The sequence below is a fragment of the Entelurus aequoreus genome, linkage group LG10 (genome assembly GCF_033978785.1).
Source record: "Entelurus aequoreus isolate RoL-2023_Sb linkage group LG10, RoL_Eaeq_v1.1, whole genome shotgun sequence".
Lineage (NCBI taxonomy): Eukaryota > Metazoa > Chordata > Actinopteri > Syngnathiformes > Syngnathidae > Entelurus > Entelurus aequoreus.
Window position 1 is genome coordinate 54,618,385 of NC_084740.1, and position 24,555 is coordinate 54,642,939.

Consider the following 24,555-nt stretch of genomic DNA (forward strand, 5'->3'; position numbering starts at 1 on the left):
TCGCTGCCAACATGAGCATTGAAGTCCCCCAGTAGAACGAGGGAATCACCCGGGGGAGCACTCTCAAGTACTCCCTCGAGGGAATCCAAAAAGGGTGGGTACTCTGAGCTACCGCTTGGCGCGTAAGCGCAAACAACAGTCAGGACCCGTCCCCCCACCCGAAGGCGGAGGGAAGCTACCTTCTCGTCCACCGGGTTGAACTCCAACGTGCAGGCTCTGAGCTGGGGGGGCAACAAGAATTGCCACCCCAGCCCGTCGCCTCTCACTGCCGGCAACGCCAGAGTGGAAGAGTCCAGCCCTTCTCAAGAGAACTGGTTCCAGAGCCCTTGCTGTGCGTCGAAGTGAGTCCGACTATATCTAGCCGGAACTTCTCCACCTCGCGCACTAGCTCAGGCTCCTTCCCCCCCAGCGAGGTGACGTTCCACGTCCCAAGAGCTAAGGGCCGCCAAGTGCCCTACTTTGGGCTTCCGCCCAGCTCACATTGCACCCGACCTCTATGGCCCCTGCTACGGGTGGTGAGCCCATTGGAGGGGGGACCCACGTTGCCTCTTCGGGCTGTGCCCGGCCGGGCCCCATGGGGACAGGCCCGGCCAACAGGCGCTCGCCATCTTGCCCGGCTCCAGAGGGGGGCCCCGGGGGAAATCTGGGTCCTTCGTTTTTATTTTTCATGGAGGTCTTTGAGCTGCTCTTTGTCTGATCCCTCACCTAGTACCAGTTTGTCTTGGGAGACCCTACCAGGGGGCATAAAGCCCCCGGACAACATGGCTCCTAGGATCATTGGGACACGCAAACTCCTCTACCACGGTAAGGTGGCAGCTCAGAGAGGAGTGTAATAAAGTCCTTTTACCAATTAAATAATTTGAATAATACTAAACAATCTGACGGTTGCAATTAATTGTAACTGTGACATACAATATTTACTACCCGAATTTTCAATAATCATATTTGCTTAAATTACGTTATTTTATGAAAAGTATTAGTTGAATTCTTGTTTTGAACAGAAGAGATAGTCCCCGTAGGGACTGTCAAAAATTGCCATAGCCGACCATATTGCAGGTCGTCCAGGCGGGGTATTGGGTAAAGTTTTCAACTAGCAATAATCACGCCTCAGATAGACTTCATGGGCTACGATACTGCCACTGAGCAAGGCTACCATTCCCATGTTACTTTGAGGGTGGTCATTATCCACCACACCCTTCACAATCATGGTCAATATTACAACTGATTACAGTTTTTTTCCATCGCTAACAAGCGCTTACCTATACTTAAAATACATTTACTAAACTCTTAACACAGACTTACACCTACAAAACAGAATTGGCCAAATAGATAATTTTCTTCTCAAAAGCACATTTTGTTAACTATATACTAACTCTTCATTTCAAAATAGAAGACATCTTTCTCTGCACACATTAACTTTACCAAAACACTGGACATCTGACTCAAAATGAAATTATTCTTTCAAAGAATAACTCTTGTTTTCACTTCACAAGGAACATGCAGCCAATAAAAGTACACCAGATTTCAAAATACTGGCTATTGTGGACATTACAAAAACTGCATAGACTTTTATGTTTCAGTTTTACAGGTATTTGCATGCAAAACATGCAATCCACAGTTTTTTACGCCTAATTTTTTGGTTGGGAACTGTATATCCACATGTAATGTTCACATTCAAAAGCATTCCAGTAAAAAGCGAATCAGTTTTTTTTCTTTACTGTTTACTACAGGAGGTATAGTAGAAATACTGTTTACAGTATGATACAACAGAAAACGTTTTACAGTATTGTTTACAGCAGGGGTCACCAACCTTTTTGAAACCAAGGGCTACTTCTTGGGTACTGATTAATGCGAAGGGCTACCAGTTAGATACACACTGCCAAAAGTAGCCAATTTGCTCAATTTACCTTTAACTCTGTTATTATTAATAATTAATGATATTTATCTTTGTGGAAACACTGATCATCTTAATGATTTCTCACAATAAATATATATAGAAACAGATAAATATCAATATGCAACACTTTATTTTTATATTTTCTCTAAGCGCACATTTTTCAAATTGAACATTTTCAAATGATCACTTCTAAGACAGTCTTGTACAATATCCCATTTTAACTAGCTAGCCACTAACATTTTTTAACAAATCATGAATTACTTTGCACCATGTTTGTACAAATAATAACTCATGTAAAATACAAAAGTAAACTCTCAAAATTTTAAATCATGTCACACTTTGAACTGAACACCAAATCTGTTGTCTGTTTCTTTGTCAGTTAGTGGGAAGCCTGGCATTGCATGCTGTTAACTAGTGTGTTGTACTCTGGTGTGTAACTTGACACTGCAACTCTGAGTGAGTCTTGCAGATGTGCATCAGTGAGGCGTGTTCTGTGTTTGTTCTTGATTAAGTTCATGTCAGAAAAGGCTGATTCACAAAGATAAGATTTTTCCTCATTGTTTGCGGAACCTTCTTAATCTTTTGGACATATTTTCACAGCAATCTGGCCTTAAGCTTAATTATGATAAATGTAAAATGTTAAGGATCGGAAATCTAAAGGGAACGTCCTTTCGAATGGAATGCAAAGTGCCTCTTTTGTGGACAGATGGACCAGTTAACATACTTGGTGTTGTTGTCCCGGAAAATCTGGAAGATCTAGGCTCAGTAAATTATGATAATCGACTAAGAAAGCTGGACAAAATTATGCAATTATGGAAAGGGAAATCCCTAACCTTGTATGGTAAAATGTCTATTGCCAACTCGTTAATTATTCCTCAATTTATTTATTTGTTTTTGTCATTACCAGCTCCATCACAAAACTTTTTTAAGATTTATGAGCGGAGGGTCTTCGATTTTGTCTGGAACGGCAAACCAGAAAAGATTAAAAGAAAGGTTTTGTACAAAGAGTATGAATATGGGGGCCTGAAACTTCTCAACCTTGAAGCTATGTGTCTGTCTTTAAAAGCATCAATTGTTCCAAAGATGTATTTAAACATTGAGTGGTACACAAATGTCCTGTTGGACAAAAAACATGTACTGTATCAAAAGAAATTGTATCCTTTTTTACAAGTGATCCCCTCCCAGAGAGTCTGCTGGGAAACATGGCGGGGTTCATAAGGGAAACAATCCACTCATAGTGGTGTTTTCAATTTTATGTGCCAGAAAAAAGAGACGATATTTTGCAGCAGTTAATATGGATGAACTCTAATAGTGTAATAGATGGAAAGCCTTTCTTTTGGAAAAATATGTTTGAAAGAGGAATCATTTTTGTCAATGATATTATCAATGAGAATGGTAAAATTATGAAGTATGATGAATGTAGAGCTATGTATGGTGATGCTTGCTCAAGCTTTTCATTTTATCAACTAACTGGAGTAATTGGGAAAAGATGGAAACAAATAATTAATTATGGAACTACTAAATTATTAGTTTGTAAACCTCTAATAAGAAATTCTAGTTAGCAAAAAAGAACTAAAATAAATAGAAAAATATATAATTTTTATCTAATAAAGAAATCTTTGAAGGCTGCCTCATACAACACAAATGGAAAATGGGAGGACTTTTTTGACTGCCCGTTGCCATGGGATGCCATATTCAAAGTAATCTATAAAACCACTATCGATGTGCAAAATCGTTATTTTCAAATTAAAATTATTTATAACTTCTTACCCACAGGGAAAATGTTAAAATGATGGAATATGACAGAGTCAGATGATTGCCGATTTTGTTGTCAGGAGCCTGAATCCACCCTGCATTTGTTTTGGTATTGTCATATTGTGTCTTTGTTTTGGGTGGAAGTTGAAAAAATGTGTTTAAGGATTGGTTTGTTTATGAAGCTTAATGTGGTTTCTGTTATTTTAGGAGAGTTCATTGACAATCATGATTTAGTCAATTTAATTATAGTACTCTGTAAAATTTTTATTTTTAAGGCCAAAAACAGATATTCACTTAGTATTACTTTCTTTAAAACATTTATTCAGTATTTTCTAACTTTAGAAAGTTACATGGTTGAAAACGATAATGATGCCAAAAAACATTAAAAAAAAGATGAGAAGTCCTCAAAGGCTTATTTTGAAAGTATAATTATGTTTATAGATTATATGATATCTGTTGTTGTGTTCCCTAATTTGAGTGACCTGGACATAATCTAGACTGTACATAAATGCTTATTTTGAAAATGTAATTTTGTTTATAAATTATATGCAATCTGTTGTGTTCCCTAATTTTTTTCTGTGTACATGAATGAAGGTGTGTGTTGCTGAGTCCGACTTGGACATTATCTGGACTGGGCCTGGTTTAAAAAACCCTTTAAACAAATCTAATTTCATTGACAACCTGGTCTGTTGAAGATAAGGCCCTTTTTAAAAAAATAAAATAAAATAAGATAAATAAATAAAAAACATTTTCTTGGATAAAAAAGAAAGTAAAACAATATAAAAATAATTACATAAAAAATAGTAATTAATTAAAATGTTAGTGGACCAGCAGCCGATACAATCATGTGTGCTTCAGGGACTGTGTCCCTTGCAGATGTGTTGTCTATGTTTTGGGAACCAGAATATTGGTAGCAGAAAGAAATAACCCCTTTTGTGTGAGTGGGTGTGGATGAGTGTGCATGGGGGAGGTTGTTTGGGTTGATGCACTGATTGAAAGTGTATCTTGTGTTTTTTCTATGTAGATTTAATAAAAAAAAAAAAAAATATATATTTTTTTAAAATTTTTTAATTTTTAAATATTTTTTAGAACAGGCCCGCGGGCGACTCATCTGGTCCTTACGGGCGACCTGGTGCCCGCGGGCACCGCGTTGGTGACCCCTGCTGTATATGATTACATTTAGATTTGTTGCTCTTTTTTCACACGTTTACTGTTGTTGTTCTTTAGATGGCTATGTTCTTACTTGCAAACACACAACTGTTTACATTTTAGCAGACACATTAGGCATATTTGCACAAAGTATCAGTATCTGATCAGAGAGTTAACACTTATATAGTTAACACTATATACAGTATATAGATATATATGTATATATATATATATATATATATATATATATATATATATATATATATATATATATATATATATATATATATATTTGGCCAAAAAAAAAAAAAAAAAAAAAAAAAAAAAAAAAAAAAAAATATATATATATATATATATATATATATATATATATATATATATATATATATATATATATATATATATATATACTTAAGTTAAAAGTTAAAGTACCAACGATTGTCACACACACACACTAGGTGTGACGAAGTTATTCTCTGCATTTGACCCATCACCCTTGTTCACCCACTGGGAGGTGAGGGGAGCAGTGGGCAGCAGCGGTGGCCACGCCCGGGAATGATTTTTGGTGATTTAACCCCCAATTCCAACCCTTGATGCTGAGTGCCAAGCAGGGAGGTAATGGCTCCCATTTTTATAGTCTTTGGTATGACTCGGCCGGGGTTTGAACTCACAACCTACACTGTAAAAAAAATCCTATTTTTATGGTTAATTTACTCTAAATTTCTACTGTAATTTTTCTATTTTTTTTAAATCTGTAGAATTGAAGACATTATCTGTAAATAAACAATCCGCCTGTTATTTTAAGTAATATGCCAGTAATGACAAACAGAAAAATACCAAATTAATTATACATAGCATTTTCTGTTTTCTTAAATTACTTTCAAATTCATGTAAAATGACAGTAATTATCTTTCATTAAATATGTAGCTTGTTATATAAAAGTCTATGTCCATACTAACAATCTAACACAGTGGTGTCAAACTCAAATACAGAGTGGGCCAAAATGTAAAACTGAACAAAGCCGCGGGCCAAGGTTGAACAAATGAACCTTTTAATAGGGACCCAAACAAGTTTTGCATTGAATATTGAACAAGCAAGGCTTATATAACTTTATAGTGACATGCAAAATCCAGTTTCAAATAATGATAATGATAATTAAAAAATATCAATGGCATATCAAATACAATTTAAATAAAAATTGAATGCCTCTTTTCAATTTGCAGCCTTCTGAGTAACTTTTTCCACAGGCTAGTACATTTGAAAATAAAATAACAATGAATAAACCAACCAATCAGAACTTTAAACTGCTCAGTTTGCAACACTTTGATCTAATCTGATATGCCAGATACCTGCCATCTTTTCTTGGATGCTAGTTCATTAATGTCGGGGCTCAGGCTTTGAGCTGAGGCAACCCTCATTATCCCACCAAGGTGTTCTTCAGTCATTATATCTCGTAGTCCACCCGGACCACAGTCTTGGGGGCGTGCCTTAAAGGCACAGCCTTTAATGTACTCTACGAGCTGTCGTCACGTCCGCTTTTCAACAATTCTGACATCGTTCAGACCCAGCCACAAAATATGTGCGGCGTCTGTACGCACACAGAATGCAACGCATACTTCGTCACTGACGGTGCCAGTATTAAACAACTTTAACACTGTTAGAAATGTACGCCACACTGTGAACCCACACCAAACAAGAATGACAAACACATTTCGGGAGAACATCCGCACCGTAACACAACATAAACACAACAGAACAAATACCCAGAATCCTTTGCAGCACTAACTCTTCCGGGACGCTACAAAATACACCCCCCGCTACCACCAAACCTCCCCCCGCCCCACACACACACACCTTGTAGCGTCCCGGAAGAGTTAGTGCTGCAAAGGGTTCTGGGTATTTGTTCTGTTGTGTTACGGTGCGGATGTTCTCCCAAAATGTGTTTGTCATTCTTGTTTGGTGTGGGTTCACAGTGTGGCGCATATTTCTAACAGCGTTAAAGTTTTTTTATTCGGCCACCCTCAGTGTGACCTGTATGGCTGTTGATGAAGTATGCGTTGCATTCACTTGTGTGTGCGTGCAGAAACCGCACATGTCATGTGACTGGACCGGCACTCGTTGAACTGCCTGAAAAGCAGCTGTGACGACGACGACGACGAAGAAGAAGCAAAGAAGCTATGCCGTAAGTTGTCTTTAACAATTTAACAACATGTCAGACACGTTGAAAAAGTGTAACAGTGCCGCTATGTTGAATAGAATTGTCAAATTAGATACAATGTGTTCAAGTCGGGAGTTTCCCTCTGCTGGACATGTTGGGACATTACAGTTATATGTTGTATTTCATTGTAGAGCAGGGGTGGGCAATTAATTTTTACCGGGGGCCGCATGAGCAACCCGAGCACTGCTAGAGGGCCACACCGTCAATATTTAAATTAAACTTTGCTCAAATTATTATTAATATACTGTAAGATAAATAATAATAATAATAACCTAACTTAACTTTATACAAAAGCAGATTGCTTTTGATGGTTTTATTTTTAACACTGTCTTACACAACACTTCCTGATGTATAATACAATGCAAAAATGTCCATTTATGTCACTTTATCCTGCATCGTGTGACAATCAGTGGTACTTTAACTTTAACTTAATCCTCTTTAAAAGTCCAACATTTTCCCCTGTCAGATTTGGACAACTATCTGTTGTCACACCTGCCAGCTTGTCCCATTTCAGTCCTAACATGTCCAAACACGCATTTACCTATGTGAACAAGCTGTGATTGTCCATTTTAGTTGACTGCATGGCTGCCAGCTACTCCGTGATTTGAAAGTCTGCAGTTATCCCACGTAAGAAGATGAGCAGCTGGGCGGTGTCACGTACATCGCAGCTCTCATTCAAAGCCAGGGAAAAACATTCAAAGTCGGCCGTTCTGTTCTTCAACTGAAGCTCCAAGTTTCCAGCGATGGTCTCAACCCGCCTCGTTACAGTGCGTCGGGAGAGTGACACGTTCTCAAATGCGCCCCTCTTCTCCGGGCATTATCAGCGCAACAGAGTCCAATAAGCACTCCTTAATAAACTCTCCGTCAGAAAACGCCTTACTTTTTCTGGCGATTTTGTGAGAAATGACGAAACTTGTCCTGACGGCTGCATCTCTGGGGGTGTGATATATGGCAAAAAGTCCTTGTTGGGTTTGCAGTTTTACCATCAACGCATCAGCCTCCATTGCGCGCTCTTCATCGGACAGATTCCGGTATTTTTCCTCGTGCTTCGTCGTGTAGTGGCGATTCAAATTATATTCTTTAAACACAGCAACCTGTGTACCACAAATTAAGCACACGGCTTTACCTTTAATTTCTGTAAAGAAATACTTGGCAGTCCATGTCTTGTTGAAAACACGCCATTCGTCAACAACTTTTCTCTTTTTAGCGTCTCGGGGGTAACCAGGCATCACTTGTCGCTGTGCACCTTCACTCACAGGTTACACACGGACATACGCCCATAAATAACACATTTCAAAATAAAAGCAGTATTGCACATTCGACATAGATACTTTTTAAAATTTATTTTGTAATTTATGATTGTTCTCACGCGGGCCGGACAGCGACGCACAAAGGGCCGGATGTGGCCCGCGGGTCGCAGAATGCCCAGGTCTGTTGTAGACAAATATGTACAGAGGCAATACGTGTGTTTGTGTCTCTTTGTTCTTTTCAGTTTTTCTCCATCTTATCTATGAAGAAATGTCCAAAGTAAATGGTCAAGCCTACAACGACGTTCTCGTCATTGACTCCGGTTTGGCTTGGCGTCGAGTCGGCGTTTCTACACGTCTCACGAGAACACTTTAAATGAACCTTCACGAGTGAAAGACTTAAATAGTTAAAGAAGTGAGTGTTTATTAACATTATTATCATTGTTAATCAGTCTTGTTGTCAACAAGATGAAGAAGCTGTTTGGGAGTAAAAATAAGATACAAAATGCTTCCTTAGAAAGCAGACAATGAAAGTGGGTGGTACCCCGCTGCGTGTTAAAGGCACAGTACAGTAAGTACAGTAACTTGTCAGCCCCCAAATGTCTGTGGCCCCCTTGAGGTATTGCATGGGGCGACCTTTGACCCGCCACCTTGGCAAATCTAGCAGTGGGACTCCTTGTCGTCCACGCGCAGGTAGCCGTCCTTGGCGTTCTGCTGGAGGTCGTCATGGCCGCCGTCCAACAACTTCTCCTGCTCCTGCTGGGACTGCCGTGAAGGGACGGCGGGCGTGGTCAGGACAGCGAGGCGCTGGCGGGAAGGAGTCAAGTCAAACCTTCAGACTATGTTCAAAAAGATGTGCAGTGAGTGCATTTTTTTAATCCAATTTAAATGCATATGAATTTGAATTAGGATTGACATTTACACAATTTGGCTTTAAAGGCCTACTGAAAGCCACTACTAGCGACCACGCAGTCTGATAGTTTATATATCAATGATGAAATCTTAACATTGCAACACATGCCGATACGGCCGGGTTAACTTATAAAGTGACATTTTAAATTTCCCGCTAAACTTCCGGTTGAAAACGTCTATGTATGATGACGTATGCGCGTGACGTTAATCGTTGAACCGGAAGTATTAGTACCCCATTGAATCCAATACAAAAAGCTCTGTTTTCACCTCAAAATTCCACAGTATTCTGGACATCTGTGTTGGTGAATCTTTTGCAATTTGTTTAATGAACAATGAAGACTGCAAAGAAGAAAGTTGTAGGGGGGATCGGTGTATTAGCGGCGGACTACAGCAACACAACCAGGAGGACTTTGAGATGGATAGCAGATGCGCTAGCCGCCGACCTCACCTTGACTTCCTCCGTCTCCGGGCCGCCGACCGTATCTATGATCGTCGCTCCGTCGATCGCTGGAATGCAGGTGAGCACGGGTGTTGATGAGCAGATGAGGGCTGGCTGGCGTAGGTGGAGAGCTAATGTTTTTATCATAGCTCTGTGAGATCCCGTTGCTAAGTTAGCTTCAATGGCGTCGTTAGCAACAGCATTGTTAAGCTTCGCCAGGCTGGAAAGCATTAACCATGTAGTTACATGTCCATGGTTTAATAGTATTGTTGATCTTCTGTCTATCCTTCCAGTCAGAGGTTTATTTCTTTTGTTTCTATCTGCATTTAAGCCCGATGCTGTCACGTTAGCTCAGTAGCTAAAGTGCTTTGGCGATGTATTGTCGTGGAGATAAAAGTCACTGTGAATGTCCATTTCGCGTTCTCGACTCTCATTTTCAAGAGGATATAGTATCCGAGGTGGTTTAAAATACAAATCCGTGATCCACAATAGAAAAAGGAGAGAGTGTGGAATCCAATGAGCCAGCTTGTACCTAAGTTACGGTCAGAGCGAAAAAAGATACGTCCTGCACTGCACTCTAGTCCTTCACTCTCATGTTCCTCATCCACGAATCTTTCATCCTCGCTCAAATTAATGGGGTAATCGTCGCTTTCTCGGTCCAAATCGCTCTGGCTGCATCGTAAACAATGGGGAAATGTGAGGAGCCCTTCCTCCTGTGACGTCACGCTACTTCCGGTACACGCAATGCTTTTTTTATCAGCGACCAAAAGTTGCAAACTTTATCGTCGATGTTCTCTACTAAATCCTTTCAGCAAAAATATGGCAATATCGCGAAATGATCAAGTATGACACATAGAATGGATCTGCTATCCCCGTTTGAATAAAACAATTTCATTTCAGTAGGCCTTTAATTCAATTTATACTGAATTTAAATGATTTTGAATTAAATAGTTGACTTTTACGCAGTTGGTCTAAGAACTGAATTGAATTAAGTTAAGTATTTAGACAACTTACATTTACAATAATGGGCTTTAATTTAAATTATTATTATTTCTGCACAGTACACCTGAAATCATTTACACACCACCTACATTTAATGTGGGAAATTAGGTTTGATTTAATTAACTATAATGACCATATTATATATGTTATCATTTTAAAAAATGAGAGATTATGATTGATTTTGTTAGTCGTACCTGTCGCAGTGTCCCAGGTGTGTAGTAGAGTTTAAAGGCCATCCATAAAGGAATACACAACATGGAGGACAAGGCGAGCATCCAGCCGATGGCGTTGCCCCACCAGGGGTAGACGTACTCATTGTTGTATTTCAGAGGGGAGTACTTGATCAAGGCGAAGGCAAAAGTTCCCTTCAATGAACAAGAAAACACTTTTAGTTTGAAGAAGACATCTGTCCTCTAAATGCAGTAATAAGAAGACGTGATGTAGTAATGCACAATGACCACCAGAGGGTGCTAAAGAAAGAGTAGAACCATCAAAGCAGGTCGCAGGAGTGAATAAGACAAGATGTAGTAATGCACAATGACCACCAGAGGGTGCTAAAGAAAGAGTAGAACCAACAAAGCAGGTCGCAGGGGTGAATAAGACAAGATGTAGTAATGCATAATGACCACCAGAGGGTGCTAAAGAAAGAGTAGAACCAACAAAGCAGGTCGCAGGGGTGAATAATACAAGATGTAGTAATGCATAATGACCATCAGAGAGTGCTAAAGAAAGTAGAACCAATAAAGCAGGTCGTAGGGGTGAATAAGACAAGATGTAGTAATGCATAATGACCACCAGAGGGTGCTAAAGAACACAGAACAACAAAGCAGGTCACAGGGGTGAATAAGACAAGATGTAGTAATGCACAATGACCACCAGAGGGTGCTAAAGAACATAGAACAACAAAGCAGGTCGCAGGGGTGAATAAGACAAGATGTAGTAATGCACAATGACCACCAGAGGGTGCTAAAGAACGTAGAACAACAAAGCAGGTCGCAGGGGTGAATAAGACAAGATGTAGTAATGCATAATGACCACCAGAGGGTGCTAAAGAAAGTAGAACCAACAAAGCAGGTCGTAGGGTGAATAAGACAAGATGTAGTAATGCATAATGACCACCAGAGGGTGCTAAAGAAAGTAGAACCAACAAAGCAGGTCGCAGGGGTGAAGAACATCCAGCAGTATTTGATGACAGGCCCTGGCCTGCTGCCTATCATGTCCTCGATGTTGTCGTAGAACTTGTCCGCACCTGAAACCTCAAACGTCCATCACGGACAGGTGAGGAACAACAACATTGACAATAACTAGACAATAATAACAACAATATTGACAATAACTAGACAATAATAACAATATTGACAATAACTAGACATTAATAACAACAATATTGACAATAACTAGACAATAATAACAACAATATTGACAATAATAAAAACTCTATTGACAATAACTAGACATTAATAACAACAATATTGACAATAACTAGACAATAATAACAACAATATTGACAATAACTAGACATTAATAACAACAATATTGACAATAACTAGACATTAATAACAACAATATTGACAATAACTAGACAATAATAAAAACTCTATTGACAATAACTAGACAATAATAACAACAATAATGACAATTACTAGATAACAATATTGACAATAACTAGACAATAACAACATTATTGACAATAACTAGACAGTAATAACAACAATATTGACAATAACTAGACAGTAATAACAACAATATTGACAATAATAACTTTCACGCTCACCATAAACCCATGCAATGCAAACCGTCTCGAAAATGGCCACGAAGAGCAGACACATGCCGCTGGCTGCGTAGTAGTCAAAGAGCTGGAAGATGTACATTCCTCCCTGGGGGCGCACACACACATCAATCAATCAATCAATCAATCAATGTTTATTTATATAGCAACGGCAAATGTTGATAATTTTCATCAGTGCAAGGAAACACCTTTAATAAGATAGTTGTCAATTGGTGGAGCGCAGCATGTTTCAAAGAAGAATTATAATAATAATAATGGTAAGATAATATTGATAATAATGATAATAATATTATTGTTAATAATAATGATATAATGATAATAATATTATTGTTAGTAATAATGATATAATGGTAATAATATTAATGTTAATGATAATAATAATAACAATAATTAAAATATTAATAATAATACACATAATAATGATAATAAAAATTAAAATAATAATAATATTTATAATAATAATAATGATAATAGCAATGATAATACTTAATATTTATAATAATTATAATTATAATAATAATAATGACAGTAATAATAATAATAATATATAATAATAATAATATACTAATAATGATACAATAATGATAATGATAATAATAATAACATAATGATAATAATAATGATAATACTATTAATAACAATATAATAATAATAACAATAATGATGAAAATAATAAAAAGGCTAATAATAATAACAACAATAATACTAATGATAATGATAGTAATAATAATTATCATATTAATAATAATGATAATAATAACATAAGAAAAATGACATAATGACAATAATAATGATAATATTAATAACAATATAATAATAATAATGAAAATAATAAAAATGCTAATAATAATAATACTAATGATAATGATAATAATAATAATTATAATACTAATATTGATAATAATACTAATAATAATAGTAAAACTAATAATAATAATAATAATAACAATAATAATGATAATAATCTAAACAATAATAATAATGATGATAATATTAATGTTAATAATAATGATAATTATAGTAGTAACAATGATAAGAATAACATCCATCGATCCATTTTCTACAGCTTGTCCCTCTTGGGGTGGCGGGGGTGCTGGAGCCTATCCCAGCTGCACATGGGCGGAAGTCGCCACCTCATCGCAGGGCCAACACAGATAGACAACATCCACTCTCACATTCACACGATAATAATAACAATAATTAAAATATTAATAATAATAAAAATAATAATGATAATAATAATTATAGTAATAATAATAATGATAACAATAAAAATGATAACAATGATAATAATAATAATATTTATAATAATAATAATTATAGTTATAATAATAATGATAATAATAATAATATACTGCGATGAGGTGGCGACTTGTCCAGGGTGTACCCCGCCTTCCGCCCAAATGCAGCTGAGATAGGCTCCAGCACCCCCATGACCCCGAACGGGACAAGCGGTAGAAAATGGATGGATGGATAATAATAATATAATAATAATACTAATGATACAATAATAATAATAATAATAATAATAATAACATGATGATAATAATATAAATAACAATATAATAATAATAATAATAATAATAATAATAATAATAAAATAATTCTAATGATAATGATAATAATAAGATCATAGTAATACTAATGATAAGAATAATAATAATAATGATAATAATAATATTGAAAATAATACTACTAATAATACTACCACTAATAATAATAATAATAATAAAAGGGACAAGCGGTAGAAAATGGATGGATGGATAATGACAATAATAATGTTAATACAAGTTAAAAGTTAAAGTACCAATGGTTGTCACACATACACTAGGTGTGGTGAAATTAATAATAATAATAATAATAATAATAATAATAATAGTAATAATAGCATTAATAATAATAATAATAACAATAATTATAATAATAATAATAATAATAATACATTTTAAAACATGAACAATTCTGGTTATTTACAACAAACACATTTCTGTGCAATTCTGGAGATTTGGCAGGAAGCTCACCTCGGTTAGCATGATGAGGCCCATGAGGAAGGAGATCACAGCCACGGCGAGGATGAAGAGCTCCCTGCGGTGTTTACGTCGGAAAGTGGAAGGATACATGTCCACCATGGCCGTCACCAGGCTTTCCACGCACACAAACTATTACAGACAGGAACCCATGAATACATCTCATACACACATTGGTGTGTGTGTGTGTGTGGTCTTGTATTTCTACCCTTCTTGAGACATCACAGAGGAAAAGTAGCTTCCATACGAGGAGGTGTGAACGGTACCAATACGGAAAACCATTGCATCTAATAGACAATGTCTCATTAGCACCCCTGCTGGTGACATCTATCAAAATGAGGGTGGTCCCAAAAAGGAGGGATTTTTCAAATTTGCTTTTAAAAGCGCTCCCCCTCTGGTCAACATATGAAATAACAAGTGTGTGTAGGAAATTGAAATGCGCCCCCTTTGGCCAAAATGTATTAAAAAAATAAAATGCATATGTATATAGAGACATACTGTAATAACTTGAAGTAAATAATGCAGATTAAAAAACATTTAGAAAAAAATAAAATACATTTTTTATTTAAAAGCTTACCTTTTTTATATGTGCATAGTATGTATATATTATTAATGTTGTAAATACAAGTCTTTACATATCTAGAAAGGCTGGTCCTAAAGAGGTAGGCATTATTCTCAGGTCTCAAGAAGGTAAGAAATACAAGAATGTGTGTGTGTGTGTGTGTGTGTGTGTGTGTGTGTGTGTGTGTTGTATTTCTACCCTTCTTGAGACATCACCAAGGAAAAGTATCTTCCATATGAGGAGGTGTGAACAAGTGATGACATAAATCATGGTCCCAATAACATTTCATCTAATAGACAATGTCTCATTTGCACCCCTGCTGGTGACATCTATCAAAATTAGGGTGGTCCCAAAAAGGAGGGATTTTTCTAATTCGCGGTGGCGACTTGTCCAGGGTGTACCCCGCCTTCCGCCCGAATGCAGCTGAGATAGGCTCCAGCACCCCCCCGCGACCCCGAAAGGGACAAGCGGTAGAAAATGGATGGATGGGATGGGCTTTTAAAAGTGCTCCGCCTCTGGCCAACATATGAAATAACAAGTGTGTGTAAAAATGTAAGTGCTCCCCCTCTGGTCAACATATGAAATAACAAGTGTGTGTAAAAATGTAAGTGCTCCCCCTCGAGGTCAACATATGAAATAACAAGTGTGTGTAAAAATTTAAGTGCTCCCCCTCTGGTCAACATATGTAATAACAAGTGTGTGTAAGAAATTGAAATGCGCCCCCTATGGCCAACATTTATTTAAAAAAATAAAAAACATACTGTATGTATATAGATACATACTGTAATAACTTTAAGTAAATAATGCAGATTAAAAAACATTTATAAAAAAAGTAATACATTTTTTTATTTAAAAGCTCATCTTTTTTATATTTGCATAGTATGTATATATTATTAATGTTGTAAATACAAGTCTTTATATATCTAGAAAGGCTGGTCCTAAAGAGGTAAGCATTATTCGGAGGTCTCAAGAAGGTAAGAAATACAAGAATGTGTGTGTGTGTGTGTGTGTGTGTGTGTGTGTGTGTGTGTGTGGTCTCACTTGACTATCCAGGCCCAGAAAGACAACCATGATGAAGAAGCAGCAGGCCCACAAAGGAGAGAAAGGCATCATGGACACAGCACGTGGATAGGCAATAAAAGCCAAACCTGGCCCTGGATTTGGCACAAATCTTACCTTAACTTAACTTATTAACTAGTCTTCTAGAAGCTGCACGGACAGCGCGTGCGTGTGTGTGTGTGTGTGTGTGTGTGTGTGTGTGTGTGTGTGTGTGTGTGTGTGTGTGTTGTTGTGTGTTTTCTCCAAGCACTCACCAGATTCAGCCACCTCAGATATGGGCACGTTCTGTTCGTACGACATGAAGCCCAGAATGGAGAAAATGGCAAAGCCGGCGACAAAACTGGTGCCGCTGTTGAGGAAGCACAGCGACAGACAGTCCCTGCAAACCAAAGACAAATGTCAATAATGGAATAATAAAAAAACACTCCTTCACCTCTGGGCCCAACTTTTCTACTACGGAGGGTCCGGGGACCTACTCAAATATTGACACTGAATTAGTGATCTTACGCTCGATTTTAATCGTATTCGATAATTATATAGCTAACCTAATTACAGTTTAAAACCTTGTCAAAAATGTGTGAAGCCACGTGTTAATTACAAAGATTATTTATTTAAGACATACACCTTAGGCTTAGGTCAGGCTGATTATGAAAACAAGTACTAATCATAAGAAGTGACTCATAAGTAACTGATGTAATACTAGTACATAATATCAATCAATCAATCAATCAATCAATGTTTATTTATATAGCCCTAAATCACAAGTGTCTCAAAGGGCTGTACAAGCCACAACGACATCCTCGGTACAGAGCCCACATACGGGCAAGGAAAAACTCACCCCAGTGGGACGTCGGTGAATGACTATGAGAAACCTTGGAGAGGACCGCATATGTGGGTAACCCCCCCCCCCCCCCCCCCCCCCTCTAGGGGAGACCGAAAGCAATGGATGTCGAGTGGGTCTGACATAACATTGTGAAAGTCCAGTCCACAGTGGATCCAACACATCAGCGGGAGTCCAGTCCACAGCGGGGCCAACAGGAAACCATCCCGAGCGGAGACGGGTCAGCAGCGCAGAGATGTCCCCAACCGATGCACAGGCTAGTGGTCCACCCGGGGTCCCGACTCTGGACAGCCAGCACTTCATCCATGGCCACCGGACCTATGCAACTCCCCCTCGCAAGGGACAGGGGAGAAGAGGAGAGAAGAAAAGAAACGGCAGATCAACTGGTCTAAAAAAAGGGGGGTCTATTTAAAGGCTAGATTATACAAATGAGTTTTAAGATGGGACTTAAATGCTTCTACTGAGGTAGCATCTCTAACTGTTACCGGGAGGGCATTCCAGAGTACTGGAGCCCGAATAGAAAACGCTCTATAGCCCGCAGACTTTTTTTTGGCTCTGGGAATCACTAATAAGCCGGAGTTCTTTGAACGCAGATTTCTTGTCGGGACATATGGTACAATACAATCGGCGAGATAGGCTGGAGCTAAACCGTGTAGTATTTTATACGTAAGTAGTAAAACCTTAAAGTCGCATCTTAAGTGCACAGGAAGCCAGTGCAAGTGAGCCAGTATAGGCGTAATATGATCAAACTTTCTTGTTTTTGTCAAAAGCCTTGCAGCCGCATTTTGTACCAACTGTAATCTTTTAATGCTAGACATAGGGAGACCCGAAAATAATACGGTACAGTAATCGAGACGAGACGTAACGAACGCATGAATAATGATCTCAGTGTCGCTAGTGGACAAGATGGAACGAATTTTAGCGATATTACGGAGATGAAAGAAGGCCGTTTTAGTAACACTCTTAATGTGTGACTCAAACGAGAGAGTTGGGTCGAAGATAATACCCAGATTCTTTACCGAGTCGCCTTGTGTAATTGTTTGGTTGTCAAATGTTAAGGTGGTATTATTAAATAGATGTTGGTGTCTAGCAGGACCGATAATCAGCATTTCCCTTTTCTTAGCGTTGAGTTGCAAAAAGTTAGCGGACATCCATTGTTTAATTTCATTAAGACACGCCTCCAGCTGACTACAATCCGGCGTGTTGGTCAGCTTTAGGGGCATGTAGAGTTGAGTGTCATCAGCATAACAGTGAAAGCTAACACCGTACTTGCGTATGATGTCACCTAGCGGCAGCATGTAAATACTAAAGAGTGCAGGGCCAAGAACCGAACCCTGGGGAACTCCGCACGTTACCTTGACATAGTCCGAGGTCACATTGTTATGGGAGACGCACTGCATCCTGTCAGTAAGATAAGAGTTAAACCAAGACAAGGCTAAGTCTGACATACCAATACGTGTTTTGATACGCTCTAATAAAATATTATGATCGACGGTATCGAAAGCGGCGCTAAGATCAAGAAGCAGCAACATAGATGACGCATCAGAATCCATCGTTAGCAATAGATCATTAGTCATTTTTGCGAGGGCTGTCTCCGTAGAGTGATTTGCCCTGAAACCGGATTGAAAAGGTTCACAGAGATTGTTAGTCACTAAGTGTTCATTTAGCTGCTGTGCAACAATTTTTTCGAGAATTTTGGAAATAAACGGAAGGTGGGAGACCGGTCGGTAGTTTACCATGAGGTCAGGATCGAGGTTAGGTCTTTTGAGCAGAGGATGAATAACCGCTTTTTTGAATGCTAGGGGAACAGTGCCGGAGGAAAGTGATAAGTTTATAATATTTAACACTGATGGACCTAATAATACAAACAGTTCCTTGATAAGTTTCCCAGGAAGTGGGTCAAGTAAACATGTTGTTTGTTTTATCCCACTTACACGCTGTAATAATTCCTCTAATGTTATTTCATCAAAAATAGAGAGACTATTTTGGAGGGCAGTGTCCGTCGTATATACAGTCATATTTGTGTTAATAGAACCCAGTTGTAGCTGGGATGCGTTGTCTTTAATCTCCTTTCTAATGAGTTCAATTTTCTTATTAAAGAAATTCATAAAATCATCTGCCGAGTGGGTGGAGCTACTGGGAGGAGTCCCTTGTTGGGTTAGCGATGCTACTGTACTAAACAGAAATTTAGGATCGTTTTTGTTGAGGCGGATGAGATTTGAGTAGTATTTAGCTTTAGCTAAGGTAAGCATGCGTTTATAAGTTATTAAACTATCACTCCATGCTTGATGGAAAACCTCAAGTTTAGTCGCACGCCATTTGCGTTCCAGTTTTCTACATGATAATTTATGAGCTCTAATTTCTTCTGTAAACCATGGGGTGCGCCTTTTAGGGGCCCTTTTTTGCTTTAGCGGTGCTATACTATCAATAATTTCGCGCAAGGCATCGTCAAAGTTGTTAGTGAGGTTATCAATAGAGCCGACATAATTTGGGAATGGTGCCATTACCGAAGGCAGTAGGTCAGCAAGAGTCATCGTTGTGGCAGCATTAATGTTGCGGCCGCTATAGCAGTTAGTATTATTATTAGCTTGTTGACAATGAGTCAAAACTTCAAATTTTATAAGGTAATGATCGGACATTACTTTAGTATATGGAAGTATCATAACTTTGGAGGTGGTGACACCCCTGACAAGCACTAGATCTATTGTATTACCGTTGCGATGCGTGGGTTCATGTATTATTTGTGTAAGACCACAGCTATCAATTATGGTTTGGAGCGCCACGCACTGAGGGTCCGATGGGGTATTCATATGGATATTAAAGTCCCCCATTATGATTATATTGTCGGCGTGCGTCACTAGATCAGCAACGAACTCTGAGAATTCACTGATAAAGTCCGAATAGGGCCCAGGGGGGCGGTAGATAACAGCCAGGTCGAGAGGTAGCGGTGTGACAGACCTCATAGTAAGCACCTCAAACGATTTATATATATTATTTAGGTTAGGGGTAAGGTTGAAATTTTCATTGTACATTAGTGCGACACCCCCTCCCCTTTTAAGAGGACGGGCAACATGCGCATTCGTATAGTTAGGAGGAGATGCCTCATTGAGCGCAAAAAATTCGTCTGGTTTGAGCCAGGTTTCGCTAAGACCAATGACGTTAAGATTGTTGTCTCTAATGACCTCATTAACTAATAACGCCTTGGGAGACAATGATCTTATGTTTAAAAAGCCCATATTATAGGTATTGGGCTGTTTTGACGAGTTTTTGTTAAGATTATCCGTAGTGGCAATATTAACAATGTTGCGTTTATTATGCGTAGTGCACTTTAAATAGTTTCGACCATATCTAGGAATTGATATGACGGTAATTTTCCGATTGTTTGCTTGGTGCTGCAATAGACTGGACATATCATAATTTTCCACCTCAGTAGAATGCATGTCCACCTCTGACACAGACACAACAGAAAAAACATTATGTGAATTGTGTATTATTCTAAGAGAATTGCTATGCGTACATGGATTATCCAGCCTGGCGCTGGCTAGTTCTAGCTTAACTGACTCCTCACCCGGACTAACAGACATCATAATTGCCTGTGACCGGGCTTGCTCTAGTGTAGTCAGTCAAGTGAGACTTAAATAGTAGTCTATGTTTCTAGACAGGATGATGGCGCCTTCCTGGTTAGGGTGAAGGCCGTCTCTCATCAGCAAGCCTGGTTTGCCCCAGAAAGAGGGCCAGTTATCAATAAACGTTAGTCCCTGTTGCCTACAGTAGCTAGCCAGCCACTTGTTAAGCGAGACTAATCTGCTATATCTCTCATCATTGCCTCTCGCAGGCAGGGGGCCAGAGACAATTACTCGATGCCTGGACATCTTTCTGGCGAGATCACAAGTCCTGGCTATGTTTCTCTTTGTAATCTCTGACTGTCTCATTCTAGTGTCATTGGAGCCAACGTGTACAACTATATTCGCATAATTAGTGGTGCGATTAGCCTGTCGTACGTGTTTACTAGGCCTGTTGCGAGTTAGCTCCCTAAGATTAGCTTCAATGTCAGGTGCTCTGGCCCCGGGGATACACTTTACTGTGGCTGGTTTGCTAAGCTTTATGTTTCGGGTGATGGAGTCCCCTATGACTAAGGTGTGGTGCCCGGTAGACTGGGGTGTAGGACTAGCTAAAGAGCTAAATCTATTATGCGTCTCAACCGGTACACCGTAGCTTGTAGGCCGCTTAGGACTGCTACAAGCTGGGCTAGTTAGCTCGCTACAGCTAACGCTAGCAGATGTGTCCGCAACATCTAAAGTTACGACATTACTCTGCTCTAACTGGCGGACACGGCCCTCTAGCAGAGCCAACCTCTCCGTGAGTATGGTGCAAGACGCGCAGGAAGCCATTACTCACAGTGTTTTCTGTCACCGAGTGAAGTTCCTGCTGTCCTCAGGGAAGTGGTCGCGGTCTGCGGGAGTAGCTTCCTACTTACCTTCTGACCGGTGCTGCCTTTCTCCGCGCTAGCTTAGCAGCTAGCTAGCTCATAGATCAGGTGTGCAAAGGGCAGCTCATTTTTCAACGTAACAGGAGCATGAAGCATAATAATGTTTCCTATCTAATCCGCTAACAAAATTAAAAGTAGAAATTTAAGTGCGGCTTTACCACTTTAGTCATGATTTTTGCGCTTAAAAAGCGTCTCTATGACCTTAACGCCAGACTTCTTCTGTTTGTTTGATGTTGTCATTACTGCCACATGTGGTATAAAAGTGTATTACATCTGATTATTACTTACGGACCACAGCGGACAAACAGATATTTTTGGGCGGTCCTCAAGGGGGCGCTCTATGTTTAAGAAACATGGTACTATATAACTATATACTATATGTATATGCTATATATCAGGGGTCACCAACCTTTTTGAAAGCAAGCGCTACTTCTTGGGTATTGATTAATGCGAAGGGCTACCAGTTTGATACACACTTAAATAAATTGCCAGAAATAGCCAATTTGCTCAATTTACCTTTAACTCTATGTTATTATTAATAATGAATGATATTTACACTTAATTGAACGGTTTAAAAGAGGAGAAAACACGAAAAAAATGACAATCAAATTTTGAAACATAGTTTATCTTCAATTTCGACTCTTTAAAATTCAAAATTCAACCGAAAAAAAGAAGACAAAAACTAGCTAATTCGAATCTTTTTGAAAAAATAAAAAAAATAATTTATGGAACATCATTAGTCATTTTTCCTGATTAAGATTCATTTTAGAATTTTGATGACATGTTTTAAATAGGTTAAAATCCAATCTGCACTTTGTTAGAATATATAACAAATTGGACCAAGCTATATTTCTAACAAAGACAAATCATTATTTCTTCTAGATTTTCCAGAACAAAATTTTTAAAAGAAATTCAAAAGACTTTGAAATAAGATTCAAATTTGATTCTACAGATTTTCTAGATTTGCCAGAATACTTTTTTTGAATTTTAATCATAATAAGTTTGAAGAAATATTTCACAAATATTCTTCGTCGAAAAAACAGAAGCTAAAATGAAGAATTAAATTAAAATGTATTTATTACTCTTTACAATAAAAAAAAATAATATTTACTTGAACATTGATTTAAATTGTCAGGAAAGAAGTGGAAGGAATTTAAAAGGTAAAAAAGTATATGTGTTTAAAAATCCTAAAATCATTTTTAAGGTTGTATTTTTTCTCTAAAATTGTCTTTCTGAAAGTTATAAGAAGCAAAGTAAAAAAATGTATGCATTTATTTAAACAAGTGAAGACCAAGTCTTTAAAATATTTTCTTGGATTTTGAAATTCTATTTGAGTTTTGTCTCTCTTAGAATTAAAAATGTCGAGCAAAGCGAGACCAGCTTGCTAGTAAATAAATACAATTTAAAAAATAGAGGTAGCTCACTGGTAAATGCTGCTATTTGAGCTATTTTTAGAACAGGCCAGTGGGCGACTCATCTGGTCCTTACGGGCTACCTGGTGCCCGCGGGCACCGCGTTGGTGACCCCTGCTATATATGTACTATATACTATATAAGATATAATAACTGGACAGCATAGTTATCGTCATCAGCTATTTTTTAGATGTTACATTTAAAAATTTACATTTTATTATAAAACAATAAACATTTATTAACACATGACCACACACAAAAGTACCAACATTTGGTACTGTTTAGTACCAGTCTTGATTAGCAGGTACCGTATCGATTTAAATGTGAAAGGTGCCTATCTTTTATTAATAATACATTTTTTAGAGGCCTTTTGGGGTAAGTCCATGAGTTTAAATGTGGTAAAATACAAAACACTCGAATGGAGAGAAGGAGTGTGACTACCTGTAGCAGTTGTTGTTATACTTGTTATAACTTCCCAGTGCGGTGAGGCAGCCCAGACAGATGGCATAGGAGAAGAAGATTTGAGTCCCAGCGTCCATCCACACCTTTGGACGCACAAGATGAGTGTACCAAGTCAGTTTAGGGCCGGGGGTGTCAAATGTATAAACAGGTTTAATCCAACCCACGGCCCACAAGATGAGTTTGCTAAGTATAAAAAAATGTGCTGCAATGTTTTATTGAAAGAAACTGCTGTTCTAAATGTGTCCACTGGGTTTCTCAAAAGCAATTCAAGTGTAACCCACGTCACAAAAATGACGTGTCAGCTGACTTTAAGCGCTTTCTGGATTACCTTCTTTAGTTGTAAATTATCCACTCAACGGATAAAATAGGAAACGGTAGGATGCATAGACTTAAGTCAACATGACCATCATCTTTGTATTTAGAGTTCTGTGCAGCAATTGATTGACAGCACGATGTGCACCCTGAACTCCATTGTGAAAATGTGTGCTTCTACATTTGTTGTTGGTTCTATTGTATTTTACGCTTAAATCTACCAAGTTCACATTGGGTAAGTTTGTAGTTATGTTGCCTTGATTTCGGCTATGGCGTCATTTTTGATCATCGTTGTGTTTCTATCATCATTTTGATATTTGAATGATGATAAACGAATGTGTTGTGGCAGTTGCGGATGTCACCAATGCGGCGGTTTGAGAAAACACCCGGTTGCTTTTCCAAACACGTCTTTAATGGCGAACTGCCAACATGAGAACGCTTAACAGGAAGTGCTTAAAGTTTAATGGCTTTGTAAAAACACAGAGACAAAGTCTAAGTTCATTGTGTTCTTCATGGGGTTTTTGAAACTGCGCCATTCCCCCCCCCCTCCGCCAGAATTTTCAACTCATTTGAAGTGTTAGAATAATTATGTGTAAGTTATCACACAACTCTTATGCTTAAAGGCCGTTGCTATAGTTACTATCAATTGTGCTGAAGCTGTACTTTTCTATCTGTGCAAAGGCACACAACTTGTAATCTCGCTTTGCGAGTTGTCTCATGTCAGCAGTTTGTTTCCAGACCCTGCCTGCTGACAGCCAAGGACGGACATCGAGTACCTCGACGCAGACAAAACAGAGACAGGGCGAAATCACGAGTGTCAGCACATTTCCATTCTGAATAATCACGTATTGTGTCTACTGGGGGCTGCTTGCATTACCCCTCCCTTCAGGAGCAGCCTCAGTGATGTTAACTAGGGACCTCCCGAATAAATAGAGGAGCATGTGGGCTGTACCTTAGAGCGTAGGGTCTCAGACCAAATACCC

The 24,555-nt window shown here is 38.3% G+C and overlaps 1 protein-coding gene and 1 non-coding gene across 2 annotated transcripts in view; both read right to left on the reverse strand.

The window, feature by feature from the left end:
- Positions 1-1,010: 1,010 nt before the first annotated feature.
- On the reverse strand, positions 1,011-1,151 carry LOC133659452 (U4 spliceosomal RNA). The gene has a single exon (XR_009827680.1). It is a non-coding gene; the product is annotated as a U4 spliceosomal RNA (small nuclear RNA).
- Positions 1,152-7,362: 6,211 nt separating this feature from the next.
- Positions 7,363-24,555, reverse strand: part of slc6a13 (solute carrier family 6 member 13) — a 50,261-nt gene continuing 33,068 nt past the window's right edge. The window contains exons 8-15 of the mRNA XM_062061230.1: positions 23,240-23,343; positions 16,311-16,435; positions 16,039-16,151; positions 14,430-14,567; positions 12,394-12,496; positions 11,768-11,868; positions 10,814-10,984; positions 7,363-9,073 (exon numbers count right to left, since the gene is read on the reverse strand). Coding sequence (XP_061917214.1) covers positions 8,927-9,073; positions 10,814-10,984; positions 11,768-11,868; positions 12,394-12,496; positions 14,430-14,567; positions 16,039-16,151; positions 16,311-16,435; positions 23,240-23,343 — 1,002 coding nt within the window. The 3' untranslated portion in view covers positions 7,363-8,926. The remainder of the gene's footprint in view (positions 9,074-10,813; positions 10,985-11,767; positions 11,869-12,393; positions 12,497-14,429; positions 14,568-16,038; positions 16,152-16,310; positions 16,436-23,239; positions 23,344-24,555) is intronic.